Genomic DNA, 14095 nt, shown 5'->3' with positions numbered 1-14095 from the left:
GTAGCCAGTCTGTAGCTGGCATGTGTTCATGAGAGGTGTGTGTGGGTGTGAGTGTGTGTGGGGGGAATCCTTCACATGTGCAGGCAGATGACAGTATCTTTGAGAGATACAGTTTTCTGGCAGTGCCTGACCTTACTGGGTCCTGATGCAAAAAGTGAAAAATCCATTTTTGAGATGAAGAGTGGGGTGACTTTCTGGTCACATGATAGCATGGAATTCTTACTAACTTACTTGGATATGCTGACAGTATCTTAGTGTTCTATAAGAATCTTCCAGAGACTTTTGTCAGGCGTGTATGTATTAAAATGGTGTGAAGAAAGATGTATAGATAGGTGCATAGAAAGTATGAGAAGGACCAGGTGAGGGGTTCATTGCACAGTTCTCCTGCTTTCTATACTCTGAAAAACCAGTTATTTTGTATACTCATGCGTGCGTGCGTAGTGTGAGTGTGTGTGTGAGTGCTTATGTGCTAGCCTACATGCCCATAGTGCAAGTTAGTTCACTCTTTCCACCATGTGGGCTCTGGGGCTAGAACTCTGGTCCTCACATCTCCTAAGCCATCTCACTGGCCTTGCTTTGCGTTCTTTTGCAATTGTCCTCCACACTCTTAAAAATGAACGAACCTCTAACAAAGGGTTGTAAGCAGCAAGAGTGAGAGGGGCACGTGGACCACAGCCTGGAAGGTGGAAAGTAGGTTTGGGAACCTCAGCTTGTCTAGCAGATCCCTGTCCAGAATACTAGAGTGACTGGGTGATACCACAGAGTGCCTTTCCCTCAGGAAAAGAAGTGGAGGCAAGCAGTCTGCTTATAAGGAGGCAGAAGAGCCCTTCCCTCTGCAGTGCTGCATGGCTGTGTCCCTTCTAAAGGTGTCCATCAAAGGTTCTTTGCTGCAGACTATGGCCCAAAGGTCTCCTGCCTGGAGACAAAGTCAAGGTGAGGAGTTGTATGTATAACTAGAACAGAGGCCTGGGTCACTGTGTTCATGATGTCTGCCAGGTGCCTCCAAGGCTCAGCCTTCATTCTACAGGGCTGAAATAGCAACAGACCTCTCTTAAGAGAGAGAAGGTGGCCTGGAAGCAGAGGCCTTAGGCACCAAGCCGGGAACTCCCTGACTGATGCCCTCGGTGTGAGAATCCATTCAGTTCTGTTCCCCCTGAGACAGGTAGCCCCAGGCCAGACTGAGAAGCAGTGACTTCGGAGAAAAGAACACTGCCCATGATACACCTGAGCTGTTCCATACCCCAAAGGCTGTGGATCTGGTTAACAAACGTGCAGGAGCTGTTGGTCTTTGAATGTGACTGTGTGGTTTATCAGAATAGCAGGAGTAATGATAAACTTCAAAAGGTGAGGGTATACATTTTAGGAACTCTCACTGGGTATAAGAAAAAAGAGAGATAGGAAAATGGGAAAGAAAGTTAAAGGATTATTACAGGAGACTCATTGTCATGCATTCAAAGTTCCAGAAGAAAAGGTGGTGTCAATTACTTGATCCAGAATGACCCTGACATACCTATGAGAAGTGTCCCTTGTCTGGAGTGCAGTACTCTGCACTGAGGGGTCAGTGAGGTCTATGCACAGGCTAGGGAGCCCAAGAAGGCAGTCTCAGAACATCAGGAGAAAAAGAAGTCATGGCACAGGGTCCAGACTTGATGGCTTCCCATTTTCAGTGACAGACACAGCAGCAAGATATGGATCTTGAGTGTCTTCACATTTCTGATGGCATGACTTTCCATCTGGAGGGCTACCCACAGCCAAGGTGCCACAGGTGCAGGTTTGCCTCTCGTGCTTCCTTTCCAAGTCAGATTGGCCCTGAGCTCCTGCAGAAGGAGAAAAAAGCTAGAACAAGAAGTATGCCAAAGGTGATGGGAGAATTCTGTGGGACTTAGGCCAGAAGAAGTTAGAGAAGGCAAACTTGGGTAAGAAGCTGTTCAGGAGACCGTGCTGCCTGGCCATGTAGGAGCAGGTGGACCTTTAAGACCTTTAAGACTTCTGTGGCTGGCTTCCTGTTTGCTTGTGGACCAGATACCCAAGTGAGCCTGTGTAGGTACGTTTTGACCCACATCACCCCTCCTACTCCTTGCCCTCCTCCTACCCCAGTTGCCTAGGACACTGCTTTCTCAGAGACTGCTCAGCTGCACCTAAGTCCTAGAGTGGCCGTGGTGCAGGTAGAAGAGCGATAATACTGAACAGCTTTTTTCCTGGATGTAGGCAGTCTGTGGGAGTGCCCACCAGACAGTGCTGGGTAGACCTTGCTTCTTGGCATCACTCATATGCTTGCCCCAGATAAGGCAATGATTATTTGTCCCAAAAATTTGGACTCCAAAGACCTGTCCACCTTAGCTTGTCACCTGCTGTTGGACCTCACTCATGACCACTGCATTTATTCTAACCAGACTATTCCTTCTGGACTGCCCATGCCACAAAGAAGCAAGAGAAAGTTAGACCCAAGTGTGTTTAACCTTGCTAGGTATGTGGCATTCCCAGGGACACTGTGAGAGAGAATCTGGGACTCCGCTAAGTACCTATGTTCCTTCTTGCCTTTTCCTTGATGACTATTCCCTTGGTTGTGGATAACATGCCATATTGCAAGATTTAAGTTCTGCACAGCCAGTGCCCTCACGCTCCTTCCTCCCACTCTTGTTCTCCCCTACCCCCATACAGGCAAATGTCAATGAGAGGAAGCTATGGTTACATAGTTGAAATATCTATTATTTTTCCCTGGAGCTGAATGAGTTATTCTTTATGGAGGCAACCCTCTACTCTGGTATGTTTCCTGAACAGTGCTGCTTTCATTCTGTGTCTGTGTGATGGCATGAAGTAGTGTCAGGGAAAAAAGAGTGACCCACGTAATGGAAATTTGGATCTGGGAGGGAGAGCTGGAGGCCTTTCCTGTAGGAGGTCTTGCTCCCAGCACACCCGTCTTTCTCCTCTGAGCACTGAATGTGGGCTTTGTCTCCTCACTGACGTCATGAGCCCAATTGTATTGATAAGTTTTTCAAAGCACAGCTTATGGAGGAGTTTTCAGCCCCTCCATAGAATATTCCTGAGCATACAGGCATTTTTGTTCTGATGCTGTATTAAGAAGAGAGGATTTCGTTTCCTTCTCCTAGAGCCTTAGGTCAAAAGCACCAACAGCTTCTGTTGAGAACTTGTGGCATTTCCAGTGGTTTTGATACAGAAATAGCACAAGTCATTCTTGTCACAGCTCCCAATGCCATGCCCTCATGAGTGAGTGGGAACCATGGCCTCGGTGTCTGTAGCTGGCACTTGATCAGGCTACAGCCAGGCTTCTTGGCCTCCTGATAATGGCTGTGGGGATGAGCAGGCCATGTTCTCAGGAGCCCTTGGCTGAGTCTCCTTGCCTGTGTGGGTTCCAGGGCTCATCTTGTGTCTGCCAAGGTGGCCTTATTTGAGAGGAAGCAACAGCAATGACAAGGTATGGATGTGAGTCTCAGGTAACAGAGGGCCTTTGGTCTTCTGCTGTCTTCTACCGTCTTCTACCTTCTGTAGCCAAGAGTGGACTTTGGATTAGTACTTCAGGATACAGGCCAAGGCAGGCTTTCTGTCCTTCCCAACACTTACTGTGACAAGGGAGTGCTTCCTGGAGCTCCCTGAGGCAGACTTTACTGGAGGACCAGTGCTGGCACCCAGTACCACCCTCTCCCCTCATGTAGAACAATTGAGCCCAGGCCCACTGCGGACTTGAAGAGGGGTCTCAGTGAACTGTCACATGGGTCTTATTTATTCTGTGGTGTGTGGGCTGTGGGAACAATGCCCCTTTCTCTTCAGTCCTCCAGTGTAGGTACCCTCTGGAGACTTGTAGTTATCACAGAGCCAAGAACAAGCCCAGCCCTTGGCTTCTTCCACTTCAGCTCATGGGCTCCTAGAAGTTAGAAAGTGAAGACTGGCCACCATGCTTCCTATGTAAAGAGGACTGGAAAAGAAGATCTGGGCAAAAACTGACCTTCGGGATGGTTGGAACTTGTATAGGAAGTTCAGATATCTGTGGGTCAGGAAGCATGGTACTGCCAGCGTGAAGAGGGGACAGCAGTCTTAGGCTTGTTCGTCATGTATGGTAAGCATGGTGACACTGCTCACTCTCCAGTCTGGCTTACAAGTAACCCAAGGTTACAGCTTCAAATACAGATTTAAAAAGAATCCTTAGGAATTAAAACATTAGTAAATCAAGCATACAGAATGAAGATGCAACAGAATTCAGCATAAGTGATATGCTCTGCCTTACCCTAGCCTCAGCTTTAGTTTAAGATAAAGCTGTGTTCAGTGCATGGCAAGCACCTTCAGATGCCCATTACAGTCACTCATGCTGGCTGTTGTTCAGAGAACCCAGTGAGCCTTTTATATTCCTTGGTAGGGGGCTGGCCAGCTTGACCTGTAGGTCAGGAGCTATACTGCCTGTTTTGCAATAGGAAGACTCAATGCTGTACAGTGGACCTCTGACTGAAAAGAGAGTTTTAGTTGTTATAACACTCACTTTAGTACCCATTGGACCAAGTGTGAATGTGGCTTCCTTGTCACGGGCTTTAAGACCAGCTCAGAAACAGGGACGTGCTATTATGGAAATTGCTCCAGTGGGCAAGCTCCACCCTACCACTGAGGAGGAGCTGCTGGGCAGCTCAGGCTTGCCACTACTTGGAGCTGCCTACCTCACCCCCAGCCGCCCTCTGTACACCCTGCCCTGCCAGTCCCTAAGCATTCAGTACCCCCAGCTGTGTCCACAGAGACCAGATAAACGTATTGGATTTCTCGGATCTAGAATTTTGGATAGTTGTGAGCGGTTTACTGTGGGTGCTGTGAACTGAACTTTAGAAGAGCAGCAAGTGCATTTAATCTCTGAGTCGTCTCTCCAACTCCACTATCTGCAACTTTAATTTTTTCAGATCCTATGTTTAATAATGGTTCTTAAGTGCTTCCACCTCCCTTGTAGCCCACCATCCAGAGGTAGTGGAAAAGAAAGGATTTGAGGAGTGGGTGTTAGACCTGTTTAGAAAGGTTCTTTGGAGCAACTCCCATCTGTGTTGTCTGGAAATCATCAGTTAAGTTCACAGGTCAGCAGGTGGCAGCAGCTCGATCCGCTCGCAAATACTTCACAGATACCCAGCAGTTCATTTCTGTAGAGTTGGGTCAGCAACACTGGTTAAAGGACCTAGCAGAGACAGCCAGGCCTCAGCCTTGACCTGAGTCAGCAGGAGGGACCAGCAGGAATTTCAGAAGTTCTTAGCTATGCCTCTCTCAGGGAAGGGAAGACTCAAGGTCCACAAGCGTGACACAGCTAGCTGTACCAGCAAGCCAAGCTCTGCCTCCCTCACTCTATTGAGTCCTATTTTATACCCTGCAAACATCACGTGTCCTCCATGTGACTTGCTTCAGCATGTGCATCTGTCTCAGCTGACATCACTCTGCCAACCAGCAGAGTCCCCGGAAGTGGCAGGAAACTGCAGCACACCACCAGAAGTTTTTTGGTGCATTTCTCTCTATGGAGAGTCCTGACAAATGCAGCTCAACTACTCAATGTAAGGCAGACCAATACATGCATTGAAGTTAGCAAAGCATCCTTCATCACATGTCCTTTCCAGTGCTTCCTTAGCAGAACATCCTCTTTCACCTGCGTCCACTTCAGGAAAACACTCCTTAACGTGTTTGCCCCAGCAAAACACTGTGCAACACAGCTGACTTTCCCAAAGAACCCTTAAGTTTCCACTTAAACTATCCCTGTATATGGCCTGTCATGTTCTTGAAGTTAACCCAAATGGCCCTTTTAAAGGTTGTATATATGATATTTGAAAGAGCTGCTAGGCATTCCTGATGGTACCCTTCTGTGAAAATTAGAAATGGGCAGATGGCATGCTCTTGTGCACAGTATCTTTGATACAGCTTTGTTAATATGTAGATCATAAGTCATGTCAGCAAAATCACAGGAGTCACACCTGTCCCCTCCCCCAGGGCCAAGTGAGGTAACACACAGGAAAAGACAGCTTGCAAGCTGTGAGACAATGCTATGGTTTCATTAATTCTCTGTGAGTTTTTATTTAAGCCAAATTATCAGTTTAACTAGACACTTCAGAATTTAGAGCTGAGTGATTGATTGTAGGCTAATTTTCACCCCTAATCAACTCATTCTAAAATAAAGTGGTCACAGACCAAGCCCACCAGGGACCCCGTGTGTCTCTGTCTGAGAAAGATGACATAACCTACCCCAGGAAATCAGAGACACACTAAGAAGCCTGAGACAGGACAGTCACACTTAACCAAGAGTGGCAAGTATAGGATCACATATGTGAGTTCAAAATGGTGGAATTGGGGTTGGGGATTTAGCTCAGTGGTAGAGCGCTTGCCTAGCAAGTGCAAGGCCCTGGGTTCAGTCCCCAGCCCCCCCCCCCAAAAAAAAGGAGGGAATTTAGTGTGCGGCCAGAACCTGTTGGTGGGAAGACAGTGACTTTCATCAGGAAACCCAAGAGGATCTGCGTGTGGCTCACCCCACCCTTCTGGGTCCTGTGGACTCTCTGCAGGGGAACACCAGGGTTCTGGTGACTGTTAGAGCTCTCCCCAGCCTTACTCTATGGACAAAGCAGACTCCTGGGACCAGAGATCTAGTCATTTGGTAGCCTAAGCCAGCTTTGAGACTTGCTATGTGGGAGTGGCTGCAGGACTGCCAGGGGCCAAGAATAACAGGTACCTTTCTTATTCAAGTCTATGAGCTCAGTATTGCTTATTAGTTTACCCGGGAGGAAGGTTTAGGGGAGATCTTGGTTCAAGACCACCCTGTATCTGTGGTAGAAGACCCTAAAGGTTTAGCCTCAAGCAGGGATATGGGAGGGCCACATTAAGGACTCTAATCAAAGTCAGGTTCATAAGATGCTAACCACCAGAACCTTATGGCCAGGGGCTGGCAGGAATGGGGCTTCTTCATCAAGTTGGTAATTTATTCTTTTATTGTTTATTGTGTTTTAAAATTTTGCATGCATGCATATGTGCGTTTGAGGGGGTAAATAGGTGATGCATGCTGTGACATGTGTAAAAGTAGAGGAAGCTTTCAAGAGTTGGTTCTCTCCTTCCACTGTATGTCCTAGAGACTGAACTGAAAGTGTCAGATATGGTAGCAGGCGTCTTTACTCACACACTGAGCCATCTCTCTGGCCCTGCATTGGTCATTTAAAACTTACCTTTCCTCCACATTGTTTCTCTCACTTTAATTTGGAATCAATTTTGTAAGCACTGAGACTGACTCGGCTTCTGCTTTAAATCAGTGGCCTCTCCGTGGCACAGTGTGAGTACAGAAACCACCCTGATGAACACTCATGCTGCCCGCCAGGAGCACACTTTATTGGCTGCAGTCGGTTGGGTAAACATGTTTTTCAAGAGGGTGCTCATTTTACCATGGCAACAGGCTCTTCGCTCGAGTGTCTATCTGGACCACTTCTATGGCACACACTGTTCTTGAGGCTCATACATAGCTCTGCAGTGGCTTCATTTGGAGAAGGGGCAGAAGCAAAGTACAGGCGGTTCGTCCATCCAAGTACTAGCACTTGGCTCCTCGCATGGCTTAGCGGAGGCTCTTACTGTAGTTTCCTTTTATTGACTTTTCAGTATGATATCATATGGGCCTTTGGTCTGCAGTGGGGTTCTTTGAGAGTGGGGCTTCCCATTTTGGCAAACAGTGGGGGAGTAATCACTTGATGCAAGTATGTTTCCTGGTCAGATCTCTCATTGCCATTAGATCTTTGTGCTTGAGGACACAGCCCTGGGATCTCTGAGCCTTGTGCTTTGAGCCTGTCAGGCCATTGGCCAAGGAACACCAGATGTGCTTTGGACCACCGACACACCGTGATAGGGCATCTAGGCTTTACCGGGAAAAGGGACCCAGACCTCAGGGTCTTTGCTGAGGGAGTGACCCGCTCTCCTGTGTTGTGCTCTCTCCACAGTGGACGTGGCTACAGCGCTGCCTCTGCAGGTGGCCCCTGCAGCAGTACCCATGGACCTGCGCTTGGACCACCAGTTCTCACTGCCCTTGGAACCTGCACTGCGGGAGCAGCAACTGCAGCAGGAACTCCTAGCACTGAAGCAGAAGCAGCAGATCCAGCGGCAGATCCTCATTGCAGAGTTCCAGCGTCAGCATGAGCAGTTGTCCCGACAGCATGAGGCACAGCTGCATGAACATATCAAGGTGAGCAGCAGCCTTGGGCTCTGTGTCATTTGTCCTTCCATCCACGGTCTGCTTACCTGTGGAGAGCTAAGACATGTGAGTCCGGTACCTTCTGGGTGACACTGCCTCTTCCTCCCATGGTTGGCATGGTGTCATCTGTTGCTGAGGCACAGACAGGTGATAGCTCCTCTCTCTGTGCCCTAGATGGACGACCTTCGTCTAGTTTCTGGTCTCATGGACCAGGTCCCTTCTGGGCGACACCTGCTCCTTCTGTTCTCAGGATTGGCATCACCTATGGAATGCTAAGACCTGAGAACCAAATACCCTCTACGTGGCACGTGCTTCCTTCTGTCCCCAAGGCACACACAGTCTTACCCACAGAATGTCAAGGCCCAGGAACCAGGTGGCCCTCACTGTAAGGCTGCTGCAAATGTCCCAGGCCTCACACATCCTAAAGAGACTCAGGACCTCATGGTATAAAGCTACTTTCTAAAAATACATGTAGGAAGATGGCCAGCAGGAAGACAGGCCAAAAAGTGACAGACACCTCAGAGGATTCAGGGTTTACTGTGTTTTTCTCAGATTTCTCCCTGAGACATCCCCTTCCCCTCCCACCTCCCCCAAAAAAGAACAAGTTAAAAAAAAAAAAACAAACTGTTAGTGAAGACCTTTTTAATGCCTACTCTCTACAGCTATTTAATCTGATCCCAGAATTTCAGATGAAGTAACCTGAAGAGAAACCTACAAGAGTGGCATGTAGATACATGGTGAAGCTGACAGGCTGGGAATCTCTCCACTGAGACCCATGTCGAGCCACACTGTCCCGTAGAAACGTTTGCAGTCGTCACAGTAAAGCAAAAAGCGTCCCACACGAGCTGTTCAAGTCGCTCACAGCTGTGTAAGAGAGTCATGCCACACATCATAGCTTCAACAACAAACAGTGTTCTCTATGGGTAAGGGATTCAGGAGCAGCCACTGGGTCCTGCCCTGAGTGTCATGTGATTGCACTGTGTTGGTCAGGGTATTCTCATCTGAGGCCTACCTGGAGGGTGTAGTCAGACATCTCTGTCCTAGTCTAGCCACTCCACAGGAGCAACTTTCCCAGAGCCACCTTGCCCACCCAAGAGAACAGGACCAAGATAGAGTCCCAGCATCTAGGACCCCTGGGCTTGGATTAGTACTAACCACTCTACCATGCTGCCGTCACTAGACCAGTCTCATAAGCCATGGGAGTGTCCTGTACTGGGGATTGCTGAAGGGCTACACAAGGTTCTTCCCTGGTTTAGATAGCAGAGCTCTGCCTGCCCTGGTGAACAGGCCCGGGAGCAGCTCTAGGTTCCCTTTCAGGAATATGTGTGCTGAGAACATTGTCCTGCTTGGGCCTTATGAGAAAAGAGGATCTAGAAGCCTCACTCTGGGCTCTAAGAGCTGCCTATAAGAAGGCTGGAGGCGTTGGTATTGTGATGGTTGCTCTCTTAAGTGTCCTGGGATATGGGGTCATTGCTCTCCATGCTCTTAGGTGTGGAGTGGGCTAGTTAAGGACTGACTCTACCAGGACCGGGCTCCTCATCCTTGAGTCCTTTCTGCCTGGTGGGAGAGGGCAACAGCTGACCTAGGAAAGAAAGCCTCGCTGACAATTGTCCAGCGCTTTGCTGAAGCTGGCCATGCCCACCTCCCATGGCGCCCGTTTTCCAGGACTAGGAGCTAGGTGTTTCAGGCTGGCCTCAGGCACTGGCCACGTGCCAGCAGGAAAGCGTAGAAGTCATTTTAGGCAGTGGCACCCAGTGACCCTGATGTGCCAGCTGACTGAGTGCCACCTCACCAGGCTGCTGCCTTATTCTCAACATGGGCCATAGACTCACATATCTGTGCCTCTGCAAAAGCAATTTAACCCCAAAGTCTTAGCATTTTCTGTGTTTTATGTGGCCACCCCTCACAGATCCTCCATAGCAGCTTCCTGACCCAATGTCATCAGCCCTTCTCGCTGTTTTTAAAAGTTCATAGTCTGTCCCTTAGCTGTGCTTCCAGGTCTTGATGCTGCATTGCACCTCTGGACAGGCCTGTAGGATGATCACTGTCCTGTACCAGTGAGTTTTTTGCTGTGCTTTGGAGTTCCTGTCCCAGAGGCTGGTTCTGTAGCCAAGTTTCTGGGCCTGAGTCCCTCTCTGGAAGCCGGCTCTGTATACAAAGGAGCTCTGCCAGGGATTCACCTATGCTAATTCAGGACTTTTGGGTGGTACAAGTAAAGATCAGACCAAAAGCTAGAAAACGGTAGAGTGAGCCCTGTGCTGTGAGACACAGGTTCAGGGCGGTGAACCTGAGCTGGACATGCCCTTACTGTACTGTACCTCAGAACTAGCCATACCTATGCATGCACTGGCTTTCCTCCAGACCCAGTCTAGACCCTGGCCAAAGATAGACTAGGGAGCTCTGCTGAACTATGGTTTACCTGTCCTATCCATTGAGCATTCCTAGCCACAGCTGTTTGTGCACATGATCCTTGTCAGCAGCATGCAATGTGACAGGAAGATAGAACCGGATGTGCAGTGGGCACTCCAGCAGGTGTAGTGAATAGTCAGCGTTGTGTTCTTGTTCTGTCAGTTGATTAGGTGTTCCCATGATTTGAACAGTGAGAGTCTCAGAAATAAACCTCCTTACCTTTGTGAGTTTTCAGGAAAGGAGCAAGAAGGATAAAGAAGACCCTTGAGTTAGGATTCCCTCAGCCAGGGTGCACTTCTCTGGCCAGTCACTTAGCACTTAGACATCTAGTGTCAGCCCAGGTGAGCCCCTAGCAATGTGCTCCTCTACCCCACATTTCCAGACCCTAGAAGAGATGCCATAGGCCAGAAATCTAACTTCAGAGCTGGCCTCTGGGACAGAACCTGAGAATTATAGAAATTCAAGGTTACATTTTTCCTTTGTGTTCTAATAATTTTTTTCATTAAAATTGAGATCAAAAAAAGCCTTTAGACGGTGTAATTGTGTCCTTGCATTAGCAATCTTTTGTTTTGACGGTTTAAACTCTCTTCATGCCGTCATATTGTCAACGACACTTGGCAGTGGTGTTTGTCAGACAGATTTCTTGAACACACAATCTAATTAGTGTCATTAAATCATCAGTCAATTTGAATAGAATTTATAATTGGAACAGGAGTAGTTTTTAAAGTAAAACTTCAGTTGGTAATTTGGGGTAAACAAGGTCTTTCCAGGGGTTGTAATTCTCAGAATCGCCCTATCACTGCTGCAAACCCCACTCTTCTGCTCATTTCTGCCCAGCCTGAGGGGGGTGGGGCGGCTGAATGGAGAGGCGGTGCTGTGTCATTAGCTAGAATTGCCCTTATAGAGGCTGTTGCTGTTTCAGACCCAGGTGGCATGGAAAATCAAGAGAGTGGCCCAGAATACCCACTTTGTGGGTTTGCAGTATTATTTTTAGTATTTAAAAGTACTTTTTTAACCAAAGAAATGCACGTTCTAGTATTTATATTTGAAAAGTAGTTCAGGGTTAGCAAGATAGCCTTGGGCCCTGCCCCTCTCCTTCTCCACAGAGCCTTCAGGCCCCAGAGTTGACTTGGGCACATGGCCAGCCTTGCTCTCCATTAGGACTTGGTACAGCAGTTCCCTCCTCTGGGAGAAGATTGCTTACTTACTCCATCCTGAATGTGCATGTACACACTGCTCCTTCTAACCTGTCCCTTTGGTTAAAGAATTAAATGTTTAATTATGGTGACTGGCTACATGTACTATTCGGATGAGCCCTGACTCAGCTTCCCTTTTCCATTATTGAGTTTCCTATGTAAATCCAGTCCCCCCAACCTGAGGGGGCAACGGATAGTCTAGAATGAGTGACACAGAAACTGACTTTCCTAGATGAACTTACTCAGAAGCTGCCAGAGCATCCTGCGTATCCTAGACATAGAACATCCTGAGAGGCTGGCTGGGAGGCAATGAAAGGTTTAGAGAACATCATTCTGCTAGGAGCAAGCAGAGAAGAGCATCCACACTGCTATGATACAGACCCTGGGCCACAGGGGCTTGCTGTGGGGCGGGTACTACAACGTGATAGCAATGGCCACCTCTCCATCTGTCCTTCCTTCATTGGCCTCACTATCCTCTCCCACATCTCCTGCATGTCTTAGTCAGGGTTGTTACTATTGCAATGCAGAAACACCATGACCAAAAGCAAGCTGGGGAGGACAGATTTTATATGGCTCATGTTTCCACATTCATATTCTATCACTGAAGGAAGGCAGGACAGGAACTTATGCAGGAGCTGAGGCAGAGGCCGTGGAGGGATGCTGCTTAGTGGCTTGTTCCCTATGGCTTGCTCAGCCTCCTTTCTTACGCACCCAGGAACACCAGCCCAAGGATGGTCCCACTCACATCCTATATCAATCATTCTTTAAAAAAATGTGCTACAGGCTTGCCTACAGTCCAGTATTATGGAGGCATTTTCTCGGCTAGGGTTCCCTCCTCTTAGATGACTCCTAACCTATGTAAAGTTGGTAGAAAGTTAGCTAGCACATGGCCTGCACATCGCTAACTGCCAGTGTTCTCAGCCTTCTCTGTGGGCCTCATGGCTGTCTGCATTTCTTGTATGATTCTCTGTTCTGTTTTCACTTGCAGTGCTGGTCGTTTCTCGTAGGTGTAGGAGTGCTCTTTATGAATAAGGACATTATTCCAACCTCCGCTCTTCATTCTCACTTGATACAGAGTAGTCACCTACTTTTCCTATCATGAATCAAATGTGCTTTCTGAACAGATTAAAAATGCCACTTCTGTTCCCTCTCATGTGTCCCATTTACATGTCCGTGACTGTTTCTAGCTTGTTCCCTTGCTACATTCTGACGCTGGCACAGTGCAGTTCCGATGGTACCCACATAGACATTAGAATGACTGCCCATCTCTCCACACCGTGTCCCTCTGCCAAGAGTTTGCTGGGCTTGTCGGGCCTGTTTCTCTTCCATGATGAACTTCACAACCGTTCTCATGATGTCCCCACAATTATGCCAGGATTGTTGGGTAATGGCTTCCTAGTATTAAATTTGTACGTGAGAAACAAGTTATTTGTTTATTTATATTTCTACCCTAGTAAATTGGTTTTATTTTTCCCTTAATGCTTATAAATGTTTAATCTGGAACGTATTCTATTTTTGTCTTTATTGTGAATAAATCTTCCTGCATTTTTTTTCACGCTCACTTACTGCCAGTGTATAGACGAGCCCTGGACTTCATTCTTACATGTAATCTGGAGTAACAAATAGAGTTTTCTGATAGTGATTTCTTTTTCTGGGTTACTCATGTTATCTGCAGACAAAAATGTTTCCTTCTATTTTCTTCTGAATTAACTGAAATTTCCACAGCTTAGATCTGAGACCCTCCTGGCCCTGTGGGACAGTCCCTGCTCTGAGCTCTAGGCAGCTGCCTCTGCAGAGTCCTGACTTACATCCTACTGCTATCTTCCTGTCAGCCAAGACCACAGCCTCTCTGAAGGAGCAGCAGCGTCAGAGTGCTCCTTCCCATACCCTAGCCTTCAAGATCTTTATAGTCTAAGCAGCAGACCAGTGCTCAAGCTCAGGTGGCCAGCTCCAGAGAGAGGGAACTTGGTTGTGTGACCCTGGTAGCGATAGTTACTTTACTCAGTACTGTGACCAGAACTGAATAACCCCAACTTGAGGGAGAAAGGGTTCATTTCACCTCACAGTTGAAAAGGGGATACAGTCTGATACAGTCAGTGCTCAGTGAGGCACGGTGGCAAAAGCATGAAGTGGCTGGTTATTTCTGAATCCGTCAGGAACAGAGAGAGATCAATTTTGATGTTTACCACTTGTTTTTTTTGTTTGTTTGTTTGTTTGTTTGTTTTTCCTTTTATAATCTGGGGCTCCAACCCAGGGCCCATCTGTTAAGGGTGTTTCTGGAAACAGCCTTACAGATGCA

General features: G+C 47.8%; 1 protein-coding gene across 7 annotated transcripts in view; it reads left to right on the top strand.

The window, feature by feature from the left end:
• Positions 1–14095, top strand: part of Hdac4 (histone deacetylase 4) — a 248115-nt gene that overhangs the window by 141030 nt on the left and 92990 nt on the right. For all 7 annotated transcript variants that reach the window (XM_032901651.1, XM_032901653.1, XM_032901650.1 and 4 more), the window contains one exon: positions 7941–8182. In XM_032901651.1, coding sequence (XP_032757542.1) covers positions 7941–8182 — 242 coding nt within the window. The remainder of the gene's footprint in view (positions 1–7940; positions 8183–14095) is intronic.

Source organism: Rattus rattus, chromosome 4, assembly GCF_011064425.1.
Source record: "Rattus rattus isolate New Zealand chromosome 4, Rrattus_CSIRO_v1, whole genome shotgun sequence".
Taxonomy (NCBI): Eukaryota; Metazoa; Chordata; class Mammalia; order Rodentia; family Muridae; genus Rattus; species Rattus rattus.
Note: the sequence above shows the minus strand (reverse complement) of the source record. Positions and strands in the feature narration are given on the sequence as shown.